Raw genomic sequence first — 27,998 nt, 5'->3', positions numbered from 1 at the left:
GCGTTCCTGTTTGTAATCAGGCAGGAGAAGAAAGATTTAATGCTCCAGGTGCACAGACAGAAGCTGCTGTGGCAGCGGTGCACCGTGCCGTTCAGTTTTGATCAAGTATTTGCTCCTGCAGCTCGGGACAATGGGAATCTTTGTTCTCTCTCTTCCTTTCCCCCCTCGAGGGTGTTCTCCTCCAGGCGGAGGATTATTGCTCTATAGCAACCCATGCTGTGTGCAGACCTATGAGGGGGGTCCCCAGCATTAAACCCACCCTGCTGATGGTGACCAAGGCATGAGGGTATCCCTGTGCTCAGTACCCCCAGTACCCAGCACCCTACAGCCCAGTATCCCCATTGTGGGCTGTTACCCCCATGCTGAGTAGCCCCAGACCCCCATAACCCCAAGTCCAGGCACCCCAGAGCCCTGAACTCCTAGTGCTGGGTATCTCTGAGCCCTGTACCCCTATGCTGGGTGCCCTTAGGGCCAGTACTCCCAGTGCTGGGTACTCCCAGATCCTGTACCCCAATGCTGGGTACCCCCAGGACCCAATAACCCCAGAACTGGGTGGTCCTGGACCTGATACCCCCTGTACCGAGTACTTCTATGTCTGGTACCCCCAATGCCACGTACCTTCAGCCCCAGTCCCCCCATTATCCCCATTATCCCCATTGCTGGGTACCCCAGGTCCCATTAAGCCCATCCCATTCACCCCCAGTACCCCCATTCCCTATACCCCCAGCTCCCAGTGCCCCCACACTGGGTACTACCAGACCCCACACCCTCCAGCCTCATCCCAAGGCCTTCATAGTGTATAGGGCCTTCATAGTGCATATAGGGCCTTCACAGTGTATAGGGCTTTCATAGTGCATATAGGGCCTTCATAGTGCATATAGGGCCTTCATAGTGTATAGGGCCTTCACAGTGCATATAGGGCCCTCATAGTGTATAGGGCCTTCATAGTGTGTATATATGGGTCTTCATAGTTGCATATAGGCCTTCCATCAGTGTATATAAGGGTCTTCATATGTGCATATTGGGCCTTCATAGTCATATAGGGTCTTCATTCAGTGCATATAGGCCCTACATAGTGCATATAGGGCCCTTCATAGTGTTAGGCTCTCATAGTGCATATAGGGCCTTCAATCAGTGTATAGGGCCTTCATAGTGCATATAGGGCCTTCATAGTGTATAGGGCCTTCATAGTGCATATAGGGCCTTCATAGTGCTTATAGGGCCTTCATAGTGCATATAGGGCCTTCATAGCACATATAGGGCCTTCATAGTGCATATAGGGTTTTCATAGTGCATACAGGGCCTTCATAGTGCATATAGGGCCTTCATAGTGTATAGGGCCTTCACAGTGCATATAGGGCCTTCACAGTGCATGGTCCCCCCTGACATGACACCCCCACTCCCCCAGGTGGAACTTTCCTCCCCGGCCGTCAGACCATAGAGGCGAAAGGCAACACCCAAGTGAGGACTCTGGGAAGAGGCGGGGGGGGGGGGGAAGGGTGGAATAGAGACGTTTTTATTCCAAAATCACACGGATTTTTGCCATGATGTCGCTATGTAGAACTCAAAGATATGTTCTGAAGGTGATGTAGCTGGTCGTGGTGTGGAGACTGTCCCTTGTGTAGCGGGGAATCATCCCAAAGTTGCTCGGATCCCCCCGTCCACTCCTCCCCGTGGTACATTCCGCCCTGTTTACTCTCTTTGCGCAGCTCCTTGGGTGGGGTTCCCCTCCTGCTCCACTTTCGTACGTAAGTAGCGCAGGGCGGCTTTGATTGACAGCAGCATTCAGCCAATAGCGTGGCCGTATGGCTGGGCGGTGAGCCAATGGCGGCGCGGGCCGGCGGCCTGGAGGAGGCGGGGTGAGGCCCGGTCAGGGCAGGGAGGGGGAGCTGTGGAATGGCGGCCGGGCGGGCTGGGCCGCCCTGGTGATAAGGAGCCCGGGGGGCCGGAGAGAGCAGCACCGGAGCGGGGTGAGTGCGACAGGGGGGAGAGGCGGCTGTCGGGCCTTATGAGGCCGTAAAGTCCCGCAGGAGAGCGGCAGAGGCGTTGTGCTGGGCCGCTGGGCCTTTGCTAAATAGTGAGCTGTGGGATTGAGGCGGTCAGCGCTTCCTGCCACATTGTGAGCCATAGGCCTCACCGCCCCCGGAGCGAGAAACGGCTCCGACCCCAACGGCACCGGCCGGAGCAGCGGGACGGGGCGGGGAGAGGGGGCTGGGCAGGGCCGGGATGGGGGAGGACGGGGCTGAGCGTGGGGCTGCGTGCAGGCCGCGATGGGGAACGGGATGGGAATGGGAACGAGGCCTGGGGGGTGGTCATGGGGTTGGGGTGCTGCTGGTGCTGGTGCTGGGCTCCCTCCTGTGCCGGGGTTGTGCTGTATGGCTTTACATGGGTGTATGTGAGAAGCCTGCCTGGCTTTTCCCATGTCAGAGCCGTGCTGGGTGCCCAGCTGCTGCCCCAGAGCTCCCCGTGTGCCCCTCCCTCCGTGCTTGTGCTATAGAGATCTATGGGAGCCCCTTTAGCACACGGTGACCCCCCCTTTACCCACACGGTGTGTTGGAAATGCCCTCCTTTAGGCTCTGGGCACAACGGGATCTGGTGGGGAAGGTTGGGCAGAAGCACTGACCCAGCTGTGACCTCAGCCCTTGCTCCTCTCAGGGAAGGAATAAGTTGCTACAGAATGGCCTCAGGGCTGCAGCTCGCTGGCACTTAAAGCTTGTGCTGGAGCTGCTCCTTTGGGGTACAGACAGCAGATGCCCTGTGGTGAAAGGGAAGGGATGGCAGCTCTTCCCTCTGAGCTGTTGTTTGACCCCAGAGACTTTCTTCTGCTTATCCCCCCTCTGTAAGTTTCACATTTGCTCACTGCTGTTCTGCTTTCATTAGCAGCAGCAGCAGGGCTGTGTGCCTTCCCATTGACCAGAGTGTGGGTTAAGAGATCAGGCCTGTCCAGCTGTAACAAATACCTGCTTCTAAACACCACGTTGGCTTCCAGGAGCTTCATTTGTCCATTAACATCAAGCCATTAGTGGATGTGAAATAAGATCAGTGATAATAAAGCTGTATTAAATCCACCTGCTTCAAGCTGGGCTGTGCTTTACACACCCTCACACTCGTGTGTCCTTCCATAGGACTTGTGAGAGTGGAAAAGTTGGGAGCAAAGGATGTAACAAGCCAATTTTGTGTGTGTGTGAGCTTCCCTATGGCAGAGCTGATGCACAGCATTACTCTGTGGGAAGTAGTGGAGTGTGTGAGCTCGGTCACATGAGGAGGGGGATGGTTTTGCTTTCCATGGCTGCGAGATGTCTGCAGAATGGGTTGCTATGAAGTGCTGCACAGAGGCACTTCTCGCTCTGCTTTGCCTCACAGTGACCTCGAGTGGGATTTTGTCATCCAAACTGATGGAGTTTCATCCAAAGCTTAGTTAAAAGCAAACCAAAGCTAACATCTACCCACTGAAAGCACAGGCAGTGCGTTGATAAGAGCGGCTCTGACGGTCTGCTTGCAATCACAGCCAAGGACAAGCTTGATCCCAGAGCTGGGGTGCAGTGAGCAGAATGCTTTTGTTTGCTTTCCATTGCCAGAGTTTGGAGGGGAGAGTGTTGCCTGTGCTTTAAAGGCCACCTAATCCTGGTGTTTGGTGATAGGAAAGGTTGGTGACTGCAGGGATTGAATGCAGCACTGCTGCCTTCCAACCCATCACCCTGTGTTGGTCATGGGAGGTTTAGGTTGATATTAGGAGGAAGATTTGCACCCAGAGGGTGGTGTTGACTGGAACATGTTGCCCAAGGAGGCTGTGGATGCCCCATCCCTGCAGGCATTCAAGGCTGGATGTGGCTCTGGGCAGCCTGGGCTGCTGGTTGGTGACCCTGCACACAGCAGGGGGTTGGGACTGGGTGACGCTATGAACCCAGAGGGGCAGCAGGATGCTTATCCTTGGCCCATGGGCTCACCCGTGCTTCTTGCTTTATCTGTGTGTTCTTTAGGTAAGGCTGGTTCCTTAGTGAGTAACACAGCACACTGAGCAGCACGGTGCCTTTCGGAGTCGCGGTTCAGAAGGTATTTGCAGGCAGTGGTGATTCATGATGAATAATAGAAGCCCTGTGATAACTGCCAGCCCAGTTTCTCAGCATATTTGGGATGGATCTCATTCTTCTGGGCTGGTCTAGGAAAAGCTGATTTCATTCACAAAGCTTAGATAATCACAGAGCGTGGGCGGAGGGGTTCAGGCTGCACTGATTGCTTCATGTGCTCGCCGTTACGTCTGGAAATCCAGCTTTTTTTAAGCGATGATGGGTGACCAAAGGTGAAGATTAACGCTGCCACCAAATGAGGTTTCCTGATGGGCTGTAATAAGGATCCTACAAGTGCGAGGTGCTGCTTTGATCCTTGTTGCTCTCTCTAAGCTTTCCAGGCTCGTTCTCAGTGCATGGTTTCTCTTTTGGCTTTGGTTTGGTGGTGCTTAGCCCTGGGTGATGCAGCTGTGTGACCGTGGTCCGTCCTATGGGAGCCCTAGGAAGGAGCTGTGTGTCTATAGCAGCTGCACGAGGGTAAATATTTGTGAGATCAGGCCCTTGGTTACAGCAGATGAACGTTTCTTTAAATATTTGGGGTATTTATAAATGCTGTGGAGGTGGCTGCCGGGTAATAAGCAAATGCTCGCTCAGAGCAGAACCACCCTGGTGGCATTTTGCACTTCCTTTGTATTTCTGTAACCCTGTGCAATCAGGGCAACGTGCGTTTCCTCTGCGAGGAGTTTCACACTGCAAAGGGTACAATGTGAGCAGGAGCTTGTGCACAGGGTTGGAACGAGGCCTGGTCCTGGTTCAGGCATGGTTTGATTTCCTGGTCAGCAGGATTTTCTCCTCCCAGGTCCTTCCCATGCATCAACCTCAGTGTTCTGCTCAGGCACTGCAGAGCATTGACCCACATGAGGACTGTTGCTTTGTGCCCACCTTACAGGTCCACATCCCCCAGCACTGGGTTGGCTCTTGGTGTCGGCTCTATGTCCTGTTTGCTCGCTGTTTCCTGCCATATTCTGGAGCAACCTTGCCAGCTCCCATTCCTCCTCATCAAACCGGGCTAATGACTCTGACCTTTTGTTTGTAAAGCAGAAGGAAAAGGCTCAACAAAATACTGGTGCTTATTTACTATCATTACGGCAATGATGAGCAACGCCACTTTGCGGTGCTTCAAAGAGGATTCGCTTCTAAGATGCTGGAAATCCCCAGAGAGAGAGAAAACGTTTCAGATGGAGGAGGAGGAGGAGGGGGAAGGTTCCTCCTGGCCCAGTGCTGTTAGCATACATGAGGTAATGCCTGCAGCCCTCGCCCTTCCATCTGGCTCAATGCAAGAGCCTCTCAGCTTCCCTATGCAACAGCCAGGCTGGTCCATATCACTGCATGGGAGCCTAAACCTGCCCCCATCCCTGCAGAGCTCTTTGTTGACCTCTGCTATCACCGCTAATAAGATTGAACGTGGCTTTAATTTCTCGTTTCCTCTTTCATTGGCTGCCCTTTCCTTCCTTCTGAGAGCCTCGCTTCAAGCCCGCGCGCGGCCAAAGTCTTTTTCTGCTGCTCAAAGAATGAATGATGCTTTGCTTTCAGGCGGCTCCGTGCTGGAGGGCTTGAAGTGGCATTCAGAGGAGGCTATCAGCCACAATATCTGCTGTATCGGCGGAGCCGAGCTTCATGCATGGAGTGCAAAAAATGGGATTTAATTGAGAGGGAGGGGGAACGGCGGCCTGGCTGAATGGCTGGGTGAAAGTTCCCCGACCACCCCTTAGCCCTGCATCCCTGCACGGTGTGCTGAGTGCTTGCTGGAGTGGAAGGAGTTCCCTTTCAGACACCCTGCTTTTGTGCATAGGAAGAGCCAGCTCACGTGGAGGGGTTTGGCCTTGCAGCTGCAACAAACCCCCCCACACACACACACCCAGATCCTGTTCTTTCAGTGGCAACAGCTGCTGAGCCAATGGCTGTGTCTGGCTCTGAGCACTGCTCGTGGCAAACCTTTACCTGCTGTAGCGGCCGCTTCCCTTTGCAGGTGGAGCTGGAGATGCACAGCGTGCATGGAATGGCCCTTTGGTTGCTATTGAGGGTGAATGTATCAAGGCTACGTGTAGGGTCTGCCTTCAGTTGGAGGGCTCCATAAAGCAGCTTATCACAGAGCTGTGATAGAAAGACTTGCGTCTTCAGCATCCCTTATGCAGCCTCGTCTCTGCAACAAAGATCAGCTCGATAAAGGGACGGTTTCCAACTCTTTGCAATAGTTTGGGGCTGAGGCAGAGCCCAGGGTTGCACAGGTTGCATGAGGTGAGGCCTGGAACACAGCATGGAAGCAGTGGTGGCTACAGGGCTGTTGTTCTGGCTGTCCCAGCATCCCCACATCCCAAGTGCAGGTGGTGCTACCCGGGTAAGCAGCCCTATCCCTGCTGGAGCAGCCATTGGAGTGGGGAAACGGAACCCTGGCATTGGGGTTTGGGGCCTCATCTCCCCATCGCACCCCCAGCAGTGGCTGCTCTCATTGCCCTCCCTCCATCTCCTGCCTCCATCTCTCCATCCCTTCCATCCAACAACCCCATGAGGGCTCTGAATGCAGCATCACACACAACACTTCTGCCTCCTGCAGCCAAAAACCCCTTCACGTGTCCTGTAACATTACAAAGGTGCTTTTTGCAAGCTCATTGAACTGGGCTGCTCCAGGCTGTCCAATTGTTGTTGTTTTAGTTTGGCTTTTCACACCAGAACTCCCAGCACACACACAACACTCCTAGAGAGCACCAGGGCTTCTCTTTATTTTTGCTCATGTCAAAGGTTAACTTAAAATATTAATGCTGCAAAGATTCGTCGAAGATATTTCCAACCGTTCAGGCAAGAATGCGTGTACATATTGTAATTACTTCCTTTTTCTTACAATTAAAGTAATTGGATTATATTTAATGAGCTATTTACATTTAATAATTAAGAAAAGACTTATCTTTGCAGTATTCCCCAAGTGCAGCAGAAGGGTGGGGGCACTCGGAGCTGGGATATAATTATCCAGGCGTGAGTGGAAACTGAAAGAGCAGTTGAGCTGTATAGAAAACACTTGGAACCGGGTTGTTCCTGCACTCCTTCGTTAACCCAAAGAGCTGAGTTAAAGGAGCGGGGATGACATGGGGTTTGTCTGCTGAGAGGGAAGGCTGAAATGCATTTGGTGTTTGCAGATGGCTGCTGGGGTAACTGAGCACCTCATAGGGGCTCCTCTGGCCTAGAGCTACCTGTTGATTGAGGCTGTATTGCTGCTTTGTGTCCTTGGCAGATCGCTCCTATGTTTAATGTGGAGTGCAGTGCTCCTATTGCTGCTCCTGTTTCCTAGGAGGCAGTGAGGCCGGAGCAGTGCATGCTATAGGAGCCCCATCTCCCTCCTGATGTGTATCCTCCCAGCAAAGACCTTGAAACCTTTCTGTTTCTGAGCTTTAATTCCTGTTTAATCAATAGTTCCGTATTCCGAGAATGAAATCTCTGACAGCTCTCTTTAATTGAACCCAACTGCCTTTCTCTTGCCACATCTCTCCTACACTTCCATTTCCATGTGTTTGTTCTGCCCGTGCCCCACTGTGGGCATTGATGGGAGCACTGGGTGACCTTCTTTGTTTAACACGTTGGTCAGCTGAAGGAATGAAAGCATCCATGAGGACAACAGCTTGGTGAGCAATGTTGAGGTCAGCCAGCTGGCTCTGCTTGCTATGGGGGGGTGAAGGAGGGCTGTGTGTTCCCCAGCACCCAACCAGCCCCTATATCCAGCAAAGCACCGTGGCTGTTGGTTGCCCCGGGGGCTGCATGGCGTGCTGTACAATGCTGTTACTATGTGAGAGCAGAGCTGATGCTTCCCAATGGCAGAACGTGACCCTGGAAGAGTGTGCAGTGCTGCTCCTGCCTCGTGCCATTGCCCAGATGGTTCTTTGCATCCCAGGGTTGTTGGGGTGGGTTGGCAGCACGTGGCAGGGAGAAGCCGTGCATTGGGTACATCCTGCTTTGGGAATGGCAGCAGCCCATGCACTGCAGTGGTAGGAGATGGTGGGGATTTACCCATCCAGCTCCCAGGGAGAAAAGAGCACTGAGAAAGGAAGCAGCCCTGCAGCTGCCCCTCACTGCTGAGTGCTGGGCCCTTAATGCCAGATGAGCCCGTGACGTGGTTTTGGGAATGAAATACTTGTTCCAGCTGGCAGGATGGGGTTTGTGGCATCGCGTGGCAGTTTGCTCTGTAATTTCGCTCCCTATTGCTCGGATGCAGCACTGATTGCTGGGTCTCTCTCCGAGTGTGGAAGCTCTGATTGCTGCATCCCACTTCTGTGTGGCTGCATTGTGAGCCTGGATATCGCCCTGAGCATTCAGCACAGCCTTCTGCTCTGTGTGTGTGTGTGTGTGTGTGTGTGTGGCTGCTGCTTCCCTTTCTGCTCGCCTTTTGGGGTTACATAAAAGCCAGTCTCTTTCTGGCCATTACAGCTGCATGGGGGAGTAGTTACTGCTGAGAGGAGCTTGAAATTTGAGGCAGAGTTGTCACAGACATTAGAAAGAACAGTCAGGCTGCGTTGGCAAGCTCCTGAGTTAAGTCTCATTTCATACTGATGGGAATTTCAGATCTGATTAGCTCCTTCCTCCCTCATTCCCCAGCCTGCTGCTGCAGCCTGTCCCCCCATGGGCACTCTGCAAGGCTCTCTCCAAGGCACTTGCTGTGCTTGCCCTCACTGCCCGCTCATATCCAGACTGTGGCTATTATGAGCCCCACTGTGTGCATGGTGACCACTCACCCCATGGACCCCAAAACCCGAGCTCTGTATTCCTCCCCTTCTCCAAACCTGGGCTCTATCCTCCCTAGGAGCTTTGTGCCACTGTGACAGATGATATCACTGCCGGGGTCCAGATTTATCTGCAGATGGTCCCTTATTGAGGGGTGCTGTGTCACATTGAGCAGGGCATTACCCAGGTGACTCCCACTATCACTATGCTGGCCGGTCAGATACCAGCAAGGGGAGCATTGCCAGGTCTCTGCATTGAGCTGGGCTGTTATTTACAGCTCTTTGTGTGCATTGCACACACATCTCACCTTGCAGCCCTGCACTGCTGTGCTGCCCGTGCTGGCTGCAGACAGCAGCTCCCCTCTTGCTGTGCGCTGCTGTTTTCTGCTCGTCTCCAAACTGCTTGTTAAGGACTATTTGCTCTGAGCTGCTGTTTGCAGTCGACAGAACTCGCGTTGGAAAGCAAATGCTCAATCCTAAACCATCCCTGTATCGCTCCCCAATACTTGTAATCAAAGTCTGTCTCCTTTATTGTTTCTAACAATGGTCCAATTTCACTGTGCCAGCCCTCTGTATTAAAACTAGTCAATAAGACGTGGCTTTGTGCGAGGGCTTTAGAGAGCGGCGGCTCGTGTGCGAAGCAAACCAATTGTGCTTGATTCTAATCCAGAGCCAGGATTCCTGTGTGATCTGCTCCAGCCGAGCTCCTGGGGAGAGCAGTCAATGAGAAACCCTACAGCAGCGTGCTTGTCTTCAATGTACCTTGTGCTTCCCTCAAAGAGCTGGATTAGGAGGAGCACAAACTGCACGGCAAGGTGTTGTTTTCCCTTTCCTGGCCCTGTGCTTTGCCACACTTGTTCCCCAGCACCCCAAGAGTGTTTGCAGGAACCACTGCCACACTCAGAGTGTGCTTAAAATGCATTGAGCAAGGTGTTAAAATGCAGTGAGCGAGGCATTCCTGCTTGCTGTGCAGGGCACCAGGACTCAGATAGCCAGCAATGTGCACAAATCCTGCTCTCCTGCAGCAATGCAAAGAGGCCAAAGGCTTCATGCATGCAGCACAGGTGCTGAGGGGAGGATGATGAGGTGCCTGTTGTGGCTGGAAGATTGCTAGGAATGTAGGAGCAGGGATCTTGTGCTCAGCAAACTTTCCAGGCTGGCTGAGGGCTGTGAGCAGCACAGTGCTCAGCAATGTGTGTGTGAGCGCTTTGGGGGAGAGGGGAAGGATGAGGAATGCTGGCAGTGCCTGCTGGACGTGGGGGGAGCCGAGGGGAAAGCTCAGGGCAGAGCTGGGCTCTGGGTGCTTTGGCTTTTAGGCAGTGCTGTCATAACAAGGCTCGGAGCATTGTGTGATTCAGGTCGTGGCTTGGAGACTGGAGAAGAAATGCTTGCCCAGAGCAGGTAGGGATGTTTCGCTTCTAAACAGAGAGAAAAAACATTGATTAACTGGAGAAAACCCCTTCCTTCTTATTGCAGAGCAGCACAGCGGGTGGCAGGACGGGCATTTTGAGCATCTGTGGGTGCAGCAGTGTTGGTGGATCTGGCACAGGAGCAGCACCAGCACCATTCCCTTCCACTCTGCTTCCTCACTCCCAGCTCGAGCTGCCTTCACTTTGATGCCTTGCTTTTCTTTCCCCCCTCCATATTCATTCCAAAGCTGTTGCAGACAGTCATGTTTCACTTGTACCACACTCTATGTCCTCCCTGCTTGCAGCAAGGTTGGGGAGGTGCTGTTTGCACCCCAAACATGACAACAAACCAGATCCTCAGCGTTAACGAGCGAATGGAAAGGCTCGTCTTTACCCCAAAGATAAGTGTTGCTTTATTATTATTAATTATTATTATTGGCCTCGCAGTTCATTCGACTCGCTCCTGAATGGTAGGATTTAGTTCTAATACCCAGTCTGCAGTGGTTACGTGACAGTGACTAATGCCTGCTGGCCACTCTGGCTGGCTGGGGTGGAAAACTGCTGTGCTGTCATGCCCTGACTACGGAAAGCAGAGCAGCTCTGGATGGCCCTTGCTGGTAGCGTGCTGTCACTCAGCTTCTTAATGACTCTTTTAAAGGAGAAAAGCAAGAACCTCCTGGCAGGCTGTTTTTCTGTCTGTCCCTTCCTTGTTCCTGTGTCCCTCCCCTGCCCCCAGCCGCACACCTCGTGCTGTCTCCTGCATTCAGCTTCCTCCTTCTCTCTCTGCTCTCAGACCTTCTCCCTTCTCCACGCTTTATTTCCTGCCCCTCCCGGCTGCTGCTTTCAAAACACGCCACTTCTTTTCCAATCCAAGACTATTAATCTTTGTCCCACCTACTCGTGAGGCATGAAGGTTTTACAGGAGCCCATTAGCTGTTATCTCTGCAGCTCCCCACCATGGATGGAGAAAAGGGATGTCCACCAGGGCAGTGCCTTCTTGTGGGGGCCCTGCTGTTATTACTGGTTCTGTGGGTCCCAGATTTCCTCTGTCTGTGCTGTAAATCTCAAAGACAAGGGGTCATGGAGTGTTGCTTTCAGTGCCTCTCATCCCATCACTGCTGCAGGAGCACAGGGCTGTCTGCCTGCTGCCACCCCATCCTTCCTGCCTCGCTCATCTCCATTGCTCTGCAGGGTTAATGCCTTCACGTCTCACTGCTGCTCCTGGCTGGGGTTAGGGGCAGCAGGGCCGGCCCTGTTGCCTTGGGAAGAAGCAGCGCTGCCGTGCTGTGCTGTCGGAGCCATCACAAAGGTGAAAGTCTTGATTCTGCAGTGGAGTGTGGCAGGCTGTGCTGGGAGGGAGGGGGTGGCTGCAAGGATGAGCCAGGCTATAAAGGGAGTGTTTTTTCTTAGCCCTTATCGCTGCTGGCTGTCTTGCACCGGTGCAGATTGGTGCCGGAGTTGTGCAGTGCAGTTGTAAAGAGGCGATTTGCACCGCTACTCATTGCCTTGAGTTGCAGAACAGGCTTAGAAGCCAAACCCTTTTGGGTAGGGAAAGGGTATAGACAAGGTATAGGTGTATTTCAGGCTGGTGTTTCTGCAGGGGTATCTGGGGGTGGTAGTCCATCTTTCTGCCCTCTTCTACATGCAGCAATGAGTGCTCCTCTCTGACCCAGCACACCTACCATCTTTAGTGGTTGTTCTTTGTGCTGGTGGTTTATTTTGCTTCCCTTTATTCCATATGCATCTCTCCCATCCAGCCCAGGCTTGGTGTCTGTCCCGGCTCTGCAGATCCCACCGAGCCCTGGGGAGCACGAGGGAGAAGCTGGATGCAGGCAGCCTGCAAATGCTGCCTTGTTTATGAGAGCTGCAGACTGCAGTCTGGGGGGAGCTGGGAAACTTTGTCTGGCTTGAAGCGCTAAAGCTGGCAAAAGATTGCAGGGCTTGGGCTGTAATCAATAAAACACGGGGTGTTTGGAAGCGAAGGTCAGAGTCCTTCCTTGGTTCACCCTGTTCTTTATATATCTCAGCAGTTACAGTGGCTGCTGCAGCGCTTGGACACGGCGAAGAGCAGCACAGACCTCAGTCCTTGGAGAAGCTCAGCTTTTATTTACCTGGCGTCAAACCCTGCTCCCTTCTGCTCCGAGGTTTATGGTTTGGGGCCCTGTCCCTGGTGCAGGGCTGTGTGCTCGCAGTGCCTGGCTCAAAATGGCATCCTCCATCTGCTGGGCCAGGAGATAGCCCAGCGCTGCAGCACTCCAACTCCTCTGCCTTAATGGGTCACATTTAGCAATTCAAAATCTGGCTCGTGAGGTAATTAGGAGGGATAATGCCCACTTCTTCCTCTTAACACCCTGATAGAAAAGCATCCAGGAAGGACTCCTGGACCTCAAAGATAAGCTGCCAGCTGCCACAGAGACTATCAAAGGGTGGCTCAAAGTCAAGAGCAAACAGCTGATTTTTTATGGTTCTTGCTTTTTTGCTGTTGGTGACAGGAAGCCATGTTCCCCAAGCTGTTAGCTTCCTGTTTTATTTTTACACCCAGCCCTTGCAGCTCAGCATGCCTATCACATGGGAGCTGGCTGCTTCTCTTGGGCTGCTCCTCAGCTGACCTAGAAAAGCGATTCTTTCCCCTTCTAAATTAATCACCGACTTGGGCTGGATTTGCTTTCCCTGAGTTTCGAAGGTTTCAGGCCTGTGCTCCGAGCTCTGCTTACCAACAGGGCATCATTACAGGGGCAGACACTACAAGAGGGATGTTCGTTGCTTGGACGCTTCGGCCTGTTGGCAAAGGAGAGTTTAGTCCCTTGGTAGGGCTGAGCAGCTGTAAAGCTCTTGGTCCTGCTTAGGGTTCCTTCACTTCGGGTTCCTTGATGGTTAAACTGCCCCAGCACAATAACAATGGCTCAGTGTAAACCTGAGCCCTGGGGCATTTCCTGAGGGTGCAGCCTGCAGGATGAGGAGCAGCCGGCACAAAGTTTCCTGGTCAGCTGCGAGCGCTTCCTGTTGTTCCAGCAGAGCCGCGTTGCAGGAGGAGCCGTGCTTTGTTCCCCCCCCAACCTCCTGCCCTCCACGAAGCAAAGCCATCCGTGTCCAGCTGAACGTGTTCCTGAAGGAGGGTTTTAAGGCTTGATGCTGTGTGTGAGCGGGGAAGGAAGGAGGCTGCGGATGGGTAGGAAGGGAATGGTGACGGCCATGCCGGCAGCACCTCATGTGTGGGTGAAGCTGGGTAGTTTTCCATGTCTGCCTCCATACCTGAGCTGGTGGGACTGTGCTGTCACCGAGTCACAGAACAGCGGGATCTTTATTTCTGAAGGACCAGTATTATAAGGTCGGGGAAGGGAGGGGGAAAGGAGGCTTATAAATAAAGCCATTTGAGAGCAGGAAAAACGAACACCACGGCTCTGGTGTGCCTGGAATTTGCGGTTGAGTAATCCTTTCCTGTTTCTTTTTTGGGTTGTTTTTCATCTTTCAGAACAGCGCCTGAAGCAGGTCCACCATGCCGTTAGTAACGAGGAACATTGAGCCAAGGCACCTGTGCCGTCAGACGTTGCCTAGCGTTCGAAGCGAGCTGGAATGCATGACCAACATCACCCTGGCAAATGTCATTCGACAGCTGGGCAGCCTGAGTGAGTACCATGGCGAGCCTGCGCGTTGCCCTCAGGAGTCGCTAGTGCTCTTTATTTAGCTCCCTTTCTACTCTTGTGTTCCTATTTCTCCCCCATCTGCCTTCCCCGGGTAATGCTAAAATGTTTTCCTAAAGAAATGCGATGCTAATTTCATATCCCTGGTCCCACCGCCTTCCCCAGCTAGAAGAAACTGGGGAGGGGGTGTGCGCATGTGTGTGCGTGCGTGTGTGCGAGGCTGCAGCAAAGCTGCAGATGGAAGGATGGAGCACAACTCAGCCTTGTAAAATGGGAGGCTCTCGGAGCAGCCAGGATCTTGTGTCAGAGAATGTGCCTCTAATTGCGTGCGCTACTAAATGGAGCTTGACTGTGCCGAAGCTATGGTGTGTAAGTAGTCTTCTTTTTAATGAAGGATAATTAAAGCGCCCGTGCAGAAGCAGCCTGTTGGCCCCTGCTGTGTGCTACCTTGGAAGACCCAAAGTCCCCAAGCATTGCCTTTGGAGCACAGGGGGCTCAGGGCTGCTCGCACAGACGGCAGCACCGAGCTCAGCTCTCCGGTGAGCTGCCCCATAGCCTGGGAAAGGCTATAGGGAAAACATGGGCCTGCATGGCATGGGAGGAGAGAAGAGTTAATGGTGGTCTCTGTGGGATGGCTCCGTCCTCTCTTGAAATGCTCTGGCTTCTGATTAGCCGCCTCTGCCCTTGAAGCGAGACTATGAGAATCCAACTCATATTGTTGAGCTTATTGGTGGTGTCTGCGAGCACTTGTGCTTGCTCTGCAATGTAAGGCCCTTGCCTCGTGTGGCAGGAAAGCCTCAGCTACAGCCTCTTTCCAGCAGTGAAAGCCATGGCTGCAACTGAAATCGGGGCCTGTGATGGCTGCCAGTCGGTGTCACGTTCTGTTTTGGGCTGTGGAAATGTCACTGCACGGGCAGGACCCGTCCATCCGCTCACATCCCACTGACCCCTGTTGGTCGTTTGGTGGCTCTGGTAGCCAAGATGGTTGTGGAATGCGAGGAGAATCCATCTCGTGCATGTGAAATGAGGAGGAAGGAGGCAGTAAAGCTGTGCAGATCTCAGCTGCAGAGAAAGCTAATCCCAGTCCAAAGGCATGCAGCGGGTTAGTGTGACAGAGCCCTGGTGAGATCCTGCAGATTTAGGCCGTCTTTGCAAAGCTCAGATATTCAAAGCTTCTCCATGGCTGCCTCAGCTGGACACAGTGAAGCACTGGGAGCCACATTGCAGCCAGGCTCCTTTGCTAGGAAGGTGCCCTGTGATATCTGCGTGGTGCAGGGAGGGAGCTGCATGCAGCCAGGTACCTGGAGGAGAGCAGGGCATGTGGGGGGATAATGAGCACCATCCCTTATCCGCATCCCTGTGGTCAGCGGTGCTTTAAATGAAGCTATTTAGACTCGGTGCTGCACAGCACTCGCAGCCAGCTGACCAAAGTCCTGCCCCCCTCCTTTACCTCTCTTACTTTGGAGGAAGAAATCCACTCCTCCTTCGTACGCTGAGCGTTGAGGGAATGCGAAGCAGGTTCAGTAGGCTGTGACAGCTCTGTCAAGTGAATAATCAGCCATGCCTGCTGCACCACAGTCTCTTTACAAAGATGCAAACATAAATCTTGTCAAACTTTCATATTCCAGTGAGTTTACCCTTCGTTACTATCACAGCTGGTAGCGCTCTGTATAAGCCGGCTGTGCAGTGCTATGGAATGCACGAGCTAAAGATGGAGAGACCTATTGAATCACACCGCCTGTCTTCCTGCCAGTGCGTGACAGAGATCATTCTGATTGTGAGTTGCACTTTTGCAACAGTCAAAGTAATGAGACCAAAAATGAATCTCTGCCTTTCCCCATCTAAAACTGCACGTGGAGCACTGAAGCGTATGCCAGATCCTGAATGGTAACTCAGGACTGATGCACTTAGACAGGTGAGGGAACACCAACCATCCCTGCTGCTTACGGGGCTAAGGACACCACGTGCAGTGCTCTTTGTGCTTGAAACATGCAGCTCAGCACCACAAACTTGGTATCTTCCCTTCTACTTGTTGCAGTTCCTGGTGAGATTTGGAACTGATTCTCGGTTCTCATTAACACAGAACCAAATTACAGCTCTGTGGGCTGTTGCTGGGAGGGGCAACAAATGATCACGTAGGTAAGTGTTCACTTCCTTTGGTCAAACAGGAGAGCTGGTGCTGATGGTGAGCACAGAGTGCTTGGTGAAACGTGGCTGCAGTGAGTGCAATCCAGCCCTTGGGTCTCCATGGCTGCAGTCCTCCCCATGAGGTTGGGGAGAGCTGGCTGGGCTTGTTAGCAGAGCATACGTGGAGTCAGTGCTGTCCAGGTGAGCCGAGGGAGGTCAGCTGCAGTTCACATCCAGCTTTTACCTTCTGCAGGCACTTGGAGCTGGCACTGCCACCAGAAAGGGTGGGGGAGGTTGATTTTTAACCTGCCTCGTTCTCCGTGCTTGGCAGTGTAAGGAGAACTGCGTGGCATTGTGAACGAGTCACTGATAACAGGGGGGGAATGAGCAACCTCTGCTATGGGTGTCAGCTCAGCCCTGCTGGAAGGCTTTGCACAGGCACTACCAGCTGCCATTGCTGTGCCTCGTGGAGGGGATCTTTCCCCTGTGACGTGCTGCAGACAGCCACATTTTCCAGCATTGCTGTTAAAGTCGGCCTTCCCACTGCTTATCCTTCCCTGAATGTCGGAGAGGATCTCTGGGACTAACAGATTCCAGAACAAACTGCTGACCGTGTGATGATGCACTTACAGAACCAGACGGCTCGTTGGGAGCAGCCTCGTGCTCAGCAGCCGTGCCTGGAAATGTTTCCCATCAATGGGAACTCGGTGGGTCTGGCTGCTGTCAGTGCCAAGTCTGTTCCCACCCCATCAGTGCTGTCCTCTGCGTGGTTATTTGGGGTTCCCACCCTCAGGTTATGCTGGAGAGCAGAGCACTAAGGACGTTGCTCCTTTTAGCTTCTTATTCTGTCAGTTCACCCATCTCTGTTCACCCGTGGTCATGTCTCCTTGCATATGTAGATTTTAAACTCTTCAGGACGGGGGGCTTCTTTTTGTTAGACTTGTAAGTGGTGCAGCAGGCTCCTGGTCCAAGCCCCGAGGCGCTCTCACCATCCAAACGATGGATGATGTTTGTCATCGCAGCTCACTGGGCAAGCCAAGCTGTTACAGAGAGAATATTCCTGTTGGAGAAGTTCCCTTTTGGTTTTGATTTAGAATAAACGTGAATGCATCAATTTTTCAGACACTGCCACCTGAAGGAACAAAAGGGTCAGTGCTTTTGTCTGCGGTTATAGCTCAGGCTTTAGGATCAAGGACTGGGTCTGCTCTCTGGTTCCAGAGCTCTTTGAGCTTGTAAATATGTGCCAGTTCCCCTGGAGGCGGGTCTGCTGGAGACCAGGAGCCTTTGAGCTTCTCCAGAGCAATAAAAGTCTGTGTTGTCTTGTCTAATAAACAGCAGCAGTGAATCTTAAAGGACCTGCAGACCCATCCGGATTCAGACCACTGTTACGTTGTCAGCCCTCTTTTTCATTACTCTAATACGGGCTTGAAAGCACGTCTCAATTGTTTCTTTGTGGCCCAGAGATCCCTCAGAAATGTCAGGTGTTGGTGGAAGGGAATGTTGTCTTTTTGGGTGTTGCACCCAACCCTGGTGTGGCTCATTCTTCTTTCTTTCTTTCTTTCTTTGAGAAGACAAAGTGGGAGTCGGCGTGTGGTTTGATGTGGCTGATGATGGTAACACGGTCACTTTAATACTGCAGGTAAATTTGCTGAGGACATATTTGGAGAGCTGTTCACTCAAGCCAACACTTTTGCCTCCCGGATGAGCGTTCTTGTCGAGAGAGTTGACCGCCTGCAAGTCAAAGTCACTCAGCTGGATCCCAAAGAGGAGGAAGGTAATGGAGTGCAGCACGGTCCCTGCAGACAAAGCGTGGTAAAGGTTCTCTTGGAGCCCGGCTGGTCCATGGCCCTACAATGAGCATGGTGCTATGGTTGGTGTTAATGTCTTCTCTTGGACTAAGAGGGACTGTTCTGTCCCTCCCAATGAAGCCCGGTGCTGCCATGTGAGCATCCATCTGGCTGGGGAGAGATTTCCTTGTTAGCAGTTCTCCATGTGGAAGCTCGTCCTTCAGCAGTTGGGTGCCCATAGACTTCCCAAGTCTTGGTTGCAGGGGTTTGAAACCACGCTGGCAGCTATTGAGCCGTGTCTGTACAGCAGCAGGTTTTGTCACAGCACTGTGTGAGATTTGCTGGGCTTCCCGAGAGATCTGTGGGAACAGGAACCTGAGCTTAAGGAGTGCTGAGCACGCCAAGAACTCCAGCTGAAATCAGATGTTTGCTGCTCGATCCTCAGTGCCGTTGGCCTGGGTCAAGCTGCTCTTCACTCGCTCTTTTCTCTTTCTTACAGTCTCCCTGCAAGGCATTAACACCAGGAAGGCCTTCAAAAGTTCTACAACTCAGGACCAGAAGCTCTTCGACAGAGATTCTTTGCCAGTGCCTGTCCTTGAAACCTATGGGACCTGCAATACTCCTCCACCTCTCAACATTCTTTCCCCTTACAGGTAACACCACAACACCTCCGTAGGCACTTGTTCCCTTACAGAGGAAGCTGCTTCCTCCCGTCCAGCCGAGGTCATTTCCCATCCCCTGCTGTACTGAAGTAGCCATCTTCAATAGGAAATAGAGTTGGAGATCCCCCAGGAAATCTCACGTGAAACTTTGCTTTTGAGGCTGTACAAATGAGCATAGCTAGAAAATTATACGTTTGGTTACCTGCTGTCACTTTTGTGACCGCCTTGGGGCAAGGCTTGCCTTGCACTGCATAAACACGCAAGGTATTGTGCAGGTGATGCATTTTTCTTATGCTTCACTGTAGCCCCGTGGCTTCTTTCCAGAAGGCTGCAGTGCAAATTGCAGAGCATCCATCTGTGTGTGGCTCTCACCCCAGTGGGCGCAGCAGGCTCCTGTAGGTCTGGGGATGCTTCCCATGGCCTCCCACGCCTGCACTGAGACATCCAATGTGACCTAGGTGGGCTGTGTGAGCCCTTCTCTCCTGCTGTGTCGTTCCATCTTGTCCATAGTAGAAGCAAAGGGGGTCAGAATGCAGAGACTTAGCCCACATCCATAAATATCTTCTGAACAGGTAAAAAGTAATTACAGATAGCTGGAGGCAGCTGTCTTCTGCCAGACGCAGCTGCACTGCAAAGTAGGAGAGTGAGTGTGTGTGCACACACGAGTTTCAAGGACGCTGCCGGTCTGATTTAGGGTTCCCAAGCTGGAGAAGATTTTTTCACACCAAAAATACAAGACAAACAAGTGGGAGTTGGAGTGAGAGACCTGCTGCTCTCCTGCTGGTTGCTCAGAGCAGCCGAGCTCTGAAATCCAGAGCGTGTGTGAGGGTGGAAGCGATGGCAAGGGGGAGTGCTGGGACAGGCGGCTGCTGCTGTGGGTCTGCTGCCTATTTTTGAATGGAGGACAGAGGTGAGAGCAGAGCGTTTGACCTTCTCAGTGCAGCCCTTTAATCTGTTGACTGGGCTGGTGGCTTTTATTTTTCTTTGGGCTGCAAACAGTTGCATGACTTGGCCTCTTGTTTGTGTGTGTTTCCTCCCCCCTGTTCTAGGGACGATGGCAAGGAGGCGCTTAAATTCTACACGGATCCTTCCTATTTCTTTGACCTCTGGAAGGAGAAAATGCTCCAGGACACCAAGGATATTATGAAAGAGAAGAGGAAGCACAGGGTGAGGGAATGGGAGATCTCTGGCAACAGCAGCATGTCGGGGTGGGAAAGGAGGTGGAAAGCGTTAATGAGCTCCAAAGTTACTCTCCGAAATTGAGGTTTCCTCTCTTAAGCTCTTTGGGGATCAATTCGGAGAAGTTTTGATCTGCTTTACTTTCATCGCTGTTAATTAAAAAGAAGACAACAAGGATACCCTTAATCTGGTTTTCCAAATGCCATCTTCTTTGTGTTGTTAGGAGGGTTTAATTTGATGTCTTCCAACACAGCGCTGATGCAGCCGGCAGAGCAGGGCTGTGCCAGTCTTTGTGCTTGTGGTGGTGCATGGGGGTCTGCTCAGTGTTGAAGCAGTGCAGGTCCCACTGCCCCAGCTCTGTGCTTTGCCAAGTGCTGCAATGAATTCTATTGTGGAAGAGGAAACATTCAGGGGTGCCAGAAGAGTTAAATGAGCAGCCATTGGGAGGCTTAGCAAAGCCATGCAAGCTGAAAGCACCAGGTGAAGCTCCTGGTTTGGTTACTGGGGGATTTGAACCAGGTGACACCACAAAAGCTTCAGTTTGAGCGTACCTTATTTAGCGTTTGGGCAACCAAAGTCCTGAATATCAAAAGAGTAACAAAGGAGGGAGCCTGGACGTGTCAGAACATAGAAACCAAGGCTCACGGCAGGTTCACCCAAAGCATTAACACCAGCAAAGCAGTGGTAGGGTTTGGCAGCCTTGACGCACGGGCCAGAAGCAGAATTGATGTGGGGAAATGGAGCTCTCGCTGCCCTCAAGGTGGTGGTGCCAGGCTGGAGCCCTGCCGTCGTGCTGGGGAAGCTGGGTGGTGTCTTTTGCTCTGCTCCATCTTCTTTGTCTGGGAGGACGTTGGAGCTTTCAGCAGTCAGGAAAATGAATGACAAACCCTGGCCCTCTTGTCTTATCCAATCCCTTCCTGTTCCCGGTGAGTTTAAAGCAAAAAAAGGCTTTTGTTTGATTCCTCCTCCCTTTCCTCCCCTAGAAAGAGAAAAAGGAGAATCCGAACCGAGGAAACGTGAACCCCCGGAAAATCAAAACCAGGAAAGAAGAGTGGGAGAAACTGAAAATGGGGCAAGAATTCGTTGAGATCAAGGACAAACACGGCCCTGCTGGGTAAGCAAGTGCAGGGCTCGGCTCTGCTCCCCAGCAAGGGGCAGCGGGTGGCGTTGATTGTAATGCAGTTCACCCTGCTCTGCAGCTTCTCCAGATCCGCTGCACAGTGCGGATCGATACTGCCACTAATCAGATTCTCCAAAGTAAATCCATCTGCGGATTTAGAATTTGCTAAATAAATCAGGGAGCCACACGGCTTCAACAGGGTGGCAGGAACAGCCTCAGCAGCACGGCTGCTCCCATCTGCCTGCCTGGCGGGCACGCAGCACAGAAGGCTTTGGCTGCACACCCCGTGGCAATGCCCTTCCATCACCCCGAGCTCTGGGGCTGCTGCTGAGGAGCGGGGTGGCATCTCGGTGGTGTGATGGCTTTGTTAAATCTCACTACCGGCTCTTCACGCCCTGGAGTTGAAGCGGGGGCAGTTCCCATCCAAGTGTTCCAAGCTACAGATCTCTCTTTAGTGCTTTTGGCTTGGGAATTCATTTAACTTTTGACACCAGCTAGGCTGGAAGCAGACTGAATTCCCCACAATGCACCTCTCGCTTGCTTGCTCCTCGCAGCTTCCTTTCATACAAGAAAAATCTCTCTTTAAATCACACTCTCCAGCTAAAAATAAAACTTGCTCTTACTTTAATAGGAGGACAGGTTCGGTTTCTAGCAGAGGAATCGAGCAGCACAACAGCACCGTTCCCTTGCTCCTCTGTTTTCTGGCATCAATGCAGGCATTTGAATGCCCATGAGGAGCAGCTGCAGCACCTCACCCCATGGTGAGATGAGCCCCTTAAAGCTGGGCAGCAGCAGTCCTTGCTTAGCAGTGCTTGGGATGCTTGCTTTTAATGGCACATCCTATCTTTTTAGTAGTTCTTTTGTCACCGATGTGCTCTTCTATTTATTCCATCATCAAATTCTTCAAACGTGGTTTTGCTTTTCTTGTTGTTGGCTAAAATCATCGTGTTCTGATTGTGACCGAGCAGGAAATTATCCAGCAAAAGGATTACGCAGAGTAAACCGTACGTGATTCCCCATGTAGGATGCATTGAGGAATGGAGACTTGTTGTTTTTAACCGTTGCTTTGAGGTTTTGCTCCGTGTGTCCTGTTGTGGTGGTTGATAAGGTCCCACCTCAAGGCAGGTCCAGCTGTGCTGGGAAAAGCCTTCCTGCTAGGAAACCTAATTTCTGAGCCTTGCAGGTTGATCCATCCACCTGGTTAATATCACTGGTGCAACTGCCGCACAGTTGTAATGCTGTAACCCTCCCGGGAGGCAATGCTCTTGTGGGCGAGGGGGAAAATGAGTTGGAGATGCTACTTTGAACTCTTTAAATGCAGTTCTCGCCTTCCTCTCTCAGGTACCCCTCTAACATGGTGTATCAGAACGGCAGCATCGGCTCCAATGAAAGCATGGACGTGAACTGCTACCCGCCACCGCCGCAGACTGACTCTATTGTGCCACCACCTCCTTCGTTCCCAGATGACAGCCTGCCTCCACCCCCGGTGGAATTTAGGTAAGCCTACGGGATCCCTTCTGTCACCGGGGAGTAGTAGGTGGTGTAAAAGGATGACAGGAGACAGGCTGAGATGGCACAGAACTTCCTGACGGGCGCTGTATGGGAAGCTGTGTGCTCCTGTCTGCCTGGGGCTGCAGCAGCAGAGCTGCAGTCAGCACAGCTGCTCTCTGTGCTTCTCATCTGCTGTTGTTGTTCATGGGCAGGAGGGGAGAATGGATTTGGAGCAGGGCTCAAGCAGTTGTTCTGCTTTCTAAAGGAGCGGGGTTATGTTTAATGGCCTGGCTCCATGACATGGGTCAGATCAGTCCCCCTTCTCCAGTACAGTTCTTCCAATAGATGCAGGTTTACATTCCTGATAGACCTTTGCAAAGAGCACTTTCTCTCCCTCATGGTTTTCTTTGCTGTTGCCTTTTGCCCTGTGATTTTTGACAGGCTCATGATGTGGGCGCTGAAGATGTAGATGTAATAAAATGCGAAGGACTGGGACCCACCAGATGGCTCCTTCCCAGCACAAGTTCAGTGCTGCTGCTTTGTATCACATGAAATGGTGACTCCCAGTCACCTCCAGAGATGAGAACTGTGGTCCGGCGGTGGCTGGAGACACAGATTGAAATGAGAGAGGAGCTTTTTGTTTTCTCTTAGAGGCGGTGTGTCTGATAGGCAGGACTGCGTTAGCTTGTCTCCATCTTATCCAGAGGCAGCAGTGCTGCAGAAAAGGCTCTTCTGATGTGTCAGGGAGACCAAGCACTCCACTCTGCAGCGTGTTCCTCTAGGGCAGAGCAGAAATGAGCTTTCAGATGAAGCTTAAGCTGCCTTATGCAGTTCCTCAGATCTCTGCCCAGCCACAGAGATCTTCTCCTCTCTGGTTTTGTTTTGGTGGTTTGTTTTTAAAGGATCCCAGCAGTGAGGTTTGATCTCCAATGGTCTGTCATGGATCAGTGGTTGTGCGCTGCCAAAAGCTGTGACATTTTTGTGGCAAGCAGACCAAACCTCTTCTGCCTTGCAGTGCAAGATGTCGTCGGCTTAGGGCTTCCTTTACACACACGTAGGATACTGCAGCCTCTTCTGGGTAGGACTGTTCTCTGCTATAGCATGGGAACTCGGTGTTCTCCCTATGAGCACACTGGGTGCTCATCCCTTCGGTCCCCACGGTGAGCTATGAGACGTGGTTGCTGTGCTCCAGCTCTGAGCCACGGAATCCAGTGAGGAGATCTGTTCCTAGCAGGTGTTGAGAGCATATGTTCTCCTGGCGTACCCACCGGTCCCTGTGCCATTTATCACAGTAGATGTCCCCGCTTGGCGTGTCAGAAGTCTGACCTCAGCATGGAGGGATAGCAGCTAGCAGTGCTGCAGGAGCTCTCAAGCCAAGAGGCTGCTCTGAGCTCAGATGTGACGCCTGGCCCCTGGCAGGGAGGTGAGATGGCTCGTGTTCTTGTCAGCCTGGGAGATGGGACAGATGATAGCGGCGCTGCCAGGCCCCAGAAGCTCTCCTTTGTTCTGCTGGTGGTAGCCAAAAGAAACCCTGCAAGAAAGCTAAAACCCGGGGAGCGTGGAAACACCGGCTGAAGCTGGAAGTTGGGTTTTGTCTGGACTGCAACAGACGCACATGATTCTCATTAACATGGAGACTGTATGGTCTGACCTCAAAGCTAACAGCCTTATTTGTCTCTCCTCCTTTTGCAACAGCTATCCTGTAGACAACCAAAGAGGTTCTGGTTCTGGAGGGACCAAGAGATCCAGCCTGGTTAGCCCAAGCCACCCACCACCAGCTCCTCCCATCGGATCCCCTGCTGGGGCCAGGCCGGGCTTTGCTCCCCCTCCGGCACCACCTCCACCACCACCACTGATGGGCAGCACCCCTCCTCCACCACCCCCCGTGGGATTCCCATCCCCGGGGACCCCCCCTCCACCCTCTCCCCCCTCTTTCCCACCTCACCCCGAGTTTGCTGCCCCACCACCACCGCCGCCCCCTCCAGCGGCCGAATACAGCAGCGTGCAGCCCCCTCCTCTGCCCCAGCCGGGCGGTGGGAGCGCACCACCTCCCCCTCCTCCACCCCCACCTCCTGGCCCCCCACCTCTGTCTTCCAGCGGCCTCGATGGGCCCCCAGCACCGCCTCCACCCTCAGACACCTCCACCTCCAAGCCCAAGTCATCCTTGCCCGCGGTTAGCGATGCCAGGAGCGATTTGCTTTCAGCCATTCGTCAAGGTAAGATTGTGTTCCAGCTTCCTCCACAGCCCGTGGGATACCCGCCTTGTGCTGGGTGAGAGCGTGTGGGTGCTGCCTCCCGAGCAGGGCTGCCACTGCCCCACTGTTGGGGGTTGTTTGCTGTGGGTTCTCCTTGTCTGCCCACCCAGACGATGGCCGCGATGGCTGTGTGACGGCAGTGCCAGAACTGCCACGGTCCAAGTTTGCAAAGTGGATTGAATGACAGTGGTATAACCCTTCAGAGGAGCACAGAAACGATTCAATTCCCATTCCACCTGCCCACCCAGCCTGTCTTGGCTGTCATTCACCATCACTGTTATTCCATAGCGTGTCCAATACTTGCTGGCAGAGTACGGGCTGTCTTGCTCAGAGGATTTCATCAAAGGGATGGCTGCCTTGGGGATTTCAGTGTGACCAAAGCCTTTCAACGATCCCCTCCATTGCCTTCTTCCCATTAGGCTTCCAGCTCCGCAAGGTGGAAGAGCAGCGTGAGCAGGAGAAGCGGGACGTTGTTGGGAATGATGTGGCAACCATCCTTTCCAGACGCATTGCTGTGGAGTACAGTGATTCTGAGGATGACTCTTCAGAGTTCGATGAGGACGAGTGGTCGGATTAACCACGGTCCCATCCCCTCGCTTCCCTTCCCTCCTGGGTTAACGGCTTCTTAAAGAACCAGGTGGCCAAACCTCCCACCGTTTCCTTTTCATCCTGTAACCAAAGATGTGCCAAGGGTTTTCAGACGACCACCAGCATATCTCCCCCATCCCTCCCCCCTCCCCCAGGCTTTGGCAGGAGTTGGTGCTCTGCCTTTCCTAATGTCTCCTCACGGGCAGTGAGGGTGGCAGTGGTGGGATTTGGCTGGATGGAGTGGAACGGTTGCTTATCTAAGAGAACTGAACCTCCAGATTCTCGCTGCCACCAGGCAGAGCACACAAAACCCCTCCGTCCTGAGGGATTCTTAAAGCAAAGATGGATGATCCTGTTGTGGCCGCGTGGCCTTTCAGATGAAGGACATTTTCAGCCAGTTTCCTCATTGCAACAGCAGGCAGTTGATCTAGTGGCTCTTCCTTTCTGGTGAATACTGGTAGTGCTGCAAGAAAATGGGCTTTAAATGTCTGTTCTCTGCCGCATCCCGCTGTCACATCATCAGTTTTCGGCAGCAGGGCACGATTCTTTCCCCTCTGACCCTCCTTAGTATTGCCAGACTTAACCCCCCACACCCTACAGGGTGCAGTGCTGGCTGTAGGGCTGCATAGGGACAATGTGAGGAGGGGTTTGTTCTGGTTTTTAATGCTGCCTTTTACCTCCGGGACTGCTTTGCCACAAGAGAGCCTTGCACAAAGGGATGCAGAGCTGCAGCAGGGACGGCTGCTAGCAAAGCCCAGAAGTGCCTACAGCAGGGAGGAGGTGGGTTGGGCTGCTCTGAGCACCAGGCCCCTTTTGGACCCACTGCAACAGCTGCTTTCCTACTGCAGGAATGGCTGGGGTTACCCTTGCTTCCTCCTCCCTTCCACCTCAGGATTGAAGGGTTTGTGTGCCTAAAACCACGTCGTGGGTGTGAGCTGAGTTGCCCATTGGTTACACTGGACCTATGCTGTGTTGTTCCCTTTGTTTTGTTATGATAGTTGATTAGTTGATTGTTAGGAACATTTCTTCTCCTAGCTAACCCTATTCCTACCTAGGCTGCTCACTACAGGCAGGGGGAATAAGGGAGAACTTGAACCAGGTGTTAGTGCTGTTTTATATCACACAGAAATCCATTCCAAAGCCTTGTGGAGACACAGCTCGGCCTGCCCTGGGCCAGGACCATTAAGAGCGAATCTCCAACCTCTTTGCCTTTCTAATTGTAAAGTATTCTGCCAGCCTGGGCCTGTTGTTCCCTCTCCAGCTTGCCTTGTATCACTGTGTTGCTGATAGCTGGGATGCCAGGCCCAGCTGGAGGCTGCTGGGTTGCTGCAAACCCTTCTTGGGGCTTTGATTGATGATTTCACTTGGTGCCATCGAGTTCTTACTGATTTCTCGCGTGTGTGTCGGTGCATTTTTAATGCGTGCCACAGCAGATGAGGGCCTGGAGGGAGGAGGGGCTTTGCTGGGGTGTGGGTCGGGCTGGGATCTAACTCAGCCCTATGTACTATTAGGAGAGCTTCAGCGGGCTCTCCACCATTCCATGTGTGGTTGTAGATGGGCAGGATGCAGAGGACACAGTGAGGCATCCCAGCGGGCTGGGAACATCTGAGCAGGATCTGGAAGAGGGAAAGAAACCCCTCGAGTGCCATCGTGCAGCGGAGGGACTTGGAAATGCAAAGTGATGAGTGCTGGGGCTGCAGGAGAATGGCTGCCTGTTTTCCTGCTCCTCCTGTAAGCATCCTCCTCTGGCTGCTCTTGGAGACAGGTTCCTGGGGAAAACAGACCTTTGAGCTAAGCCAGGCTGACAGCGTTATCACACAGGGAAGAGCCGAGCTCAACAAATGCCAAACCTGGGTTCATTTTAAATTGCCTTAAGTAGACTTGGCCCCCTGTTGGGAAAGGGGAGCGTGTTTTTCTGTCGTGTGAGATGCAATGAAGTGCCACGTTCCTTGCAGCCCAGCATGGCTGTGCCTCGGGGCGCTGGGGATGCAGTCACCCCACACCTATGGCACAGGGATGCTGTGGGTGCGCGGTGCAGCTGCAGGTGTTGCACTGTGCTCTGCTGGCAGCAGGGGGGATGCTGCCTTGGCTGTGCAAACCTGCTGTTACCCAGGGCTGCTTTCAGAGCCGGGGTGAGAGGCAGAACTGCAAGATCCCGTGCGGAGGGACTGCAGATATAAAGCTGAGCGTGGAGATCCCTGCGAGACAAAGGGTGTGAGGTGTCCATCTGTGAGCAGTGCTGCAGAGCCACCGAGCCAGCCTCGTATCTCTGAGCACAGCAGGGGCAGAGGAGAGGTGCCAGCAACAACCTTTGCAAAGCAGAGCAGCTGTGCAGCGCTGCAGGGCCCAGCCCTGTGCTCTGTCTTTGCCTCTCCCCATGGCAGCAGAGCCTTGTTTATTCTACATGGCCAAAAGCAGGGCTGGCAGCCACGGGCCAACCCTCTGCCCGTCCCCATGGATGTCTGATGACCTTCACTGCTTCCTCCTCCCCTTATCAGACCCAGAGCACTGGGGGCAGTGGGCTCTGTGAGGTCCCAGATGGTCCCGGAGCTGCACCGTGTCATTTCAGGGCAGGGATATTATGGTCCATGGGCTCACACAGTGCTGAGCTCTTGGATGGAGCATCCCCAGGGCAGGTGCTGCTGCCCCATCTCAGCTCCGTGCTGCTCATTCCTTCCTTTCGGATCGCTTTAAACAAAGCCTTGAAGCAGGGAAGCGGATTCGCTGGGTTTTATTACCGTATTAACGTTCATTTCAATCCATTTCAGCAACTAACTCCTCGCTCTTCCTGCTTCCAATGTCTTAGGCGAGCTGTAACCCTTCCAAAGTGCCTTATTTGTCCTATACGACATAAAGATATTTATGAGAACTATGCTGTGTGTGTGGCCGGGGTTGCACTGCAGAGCTGAGTTGGAGCGATGCTCTCAGGGTGCTGGGGTTGGGGAATAAAATACCACCTTTATCCA

The 27,998-nt window shown here is 52.9% G+C and overlaps 1 protein-coding gene across 2 annotated transcripts; it reads left to right on the top strand.

Annotated features, from left to right (window-relative positions):
* Positions 1-1,835: 1,835 nt before the first annotated feature.
* WASF2 (WASP family member 2) lies at positions 1,836-27,998 on the top strand. Of its 2 annotated transcripts, none has more exons than XM_015883649.2 (9): positions 1,836-1,970; positions 13,655-13,808; positions 17,590-17,724; positions 18,237-18,390; positions 19,449-19,566; positions 20,562-20,692; positions 22,040-22,195; positions 23,885-24,405; positions 24,864-27,998. In XM_015883649.2, exons 2-9 carry the CDS (start codon positions 13,679-13,681, stop codon positions 25,019-25,021), a joined length of 1,503 nt encoding a protein of 500 aa, XP_015739135.1. In that variant the 5' UTR covers positions 1,836-1,970; positions 13,655-13,678; the 3' UTR covers positions 25,022-27,998. The 2 variants fall into 2 exon arrangements, with proteins under 2 accessions (XP_015739135.1, XP_032304849.1); XM_032448958.1 differs by lacking the exon at positions 1,836-1,970 and adding an exon at positions 13,384-13,510.

This window comes from Coturnix japonica, chromosome 23 (assembly GCF_001577835.2).
Source record: "Coturnix japonica isolate 7356 chromosome 23, Coturnix japonica 2.1, whole genome shotgun sequence".
NCBI lineage: Eukaryota > Metazoa > Chordata > Aves > Galliformes > Phasianidae > Coturnix > Coturnix japonica.
Note: the sequence above shows the minus strand (reverse complement) of the source record. Positions and strands in the feature narration are given on the sequence as shown.

Coding starts and splice junctions, on each gene's coding strand:
- WASF2 (XM_015883649.2), top strand. CDS start 13,679: ATGCCGTTAGTAACGAGGAACATTGAGCCAAGGCACCTGTGCCGTCAG. Junction 13,809..17,589: donor TCGACAGCTGGGCAGCCTGA/GTGAGTACCATG, acceptor TTAATACTGCAG/GTAAATTTGCTGAGGACATA. Junction 24,406..24,863: donor GCTTTCAGCCATTCGTCAAG/GTAAGATTGTGT, acceptor TCTTCCCATTAG/GCTTCCAGCTCCGCAAGGTG.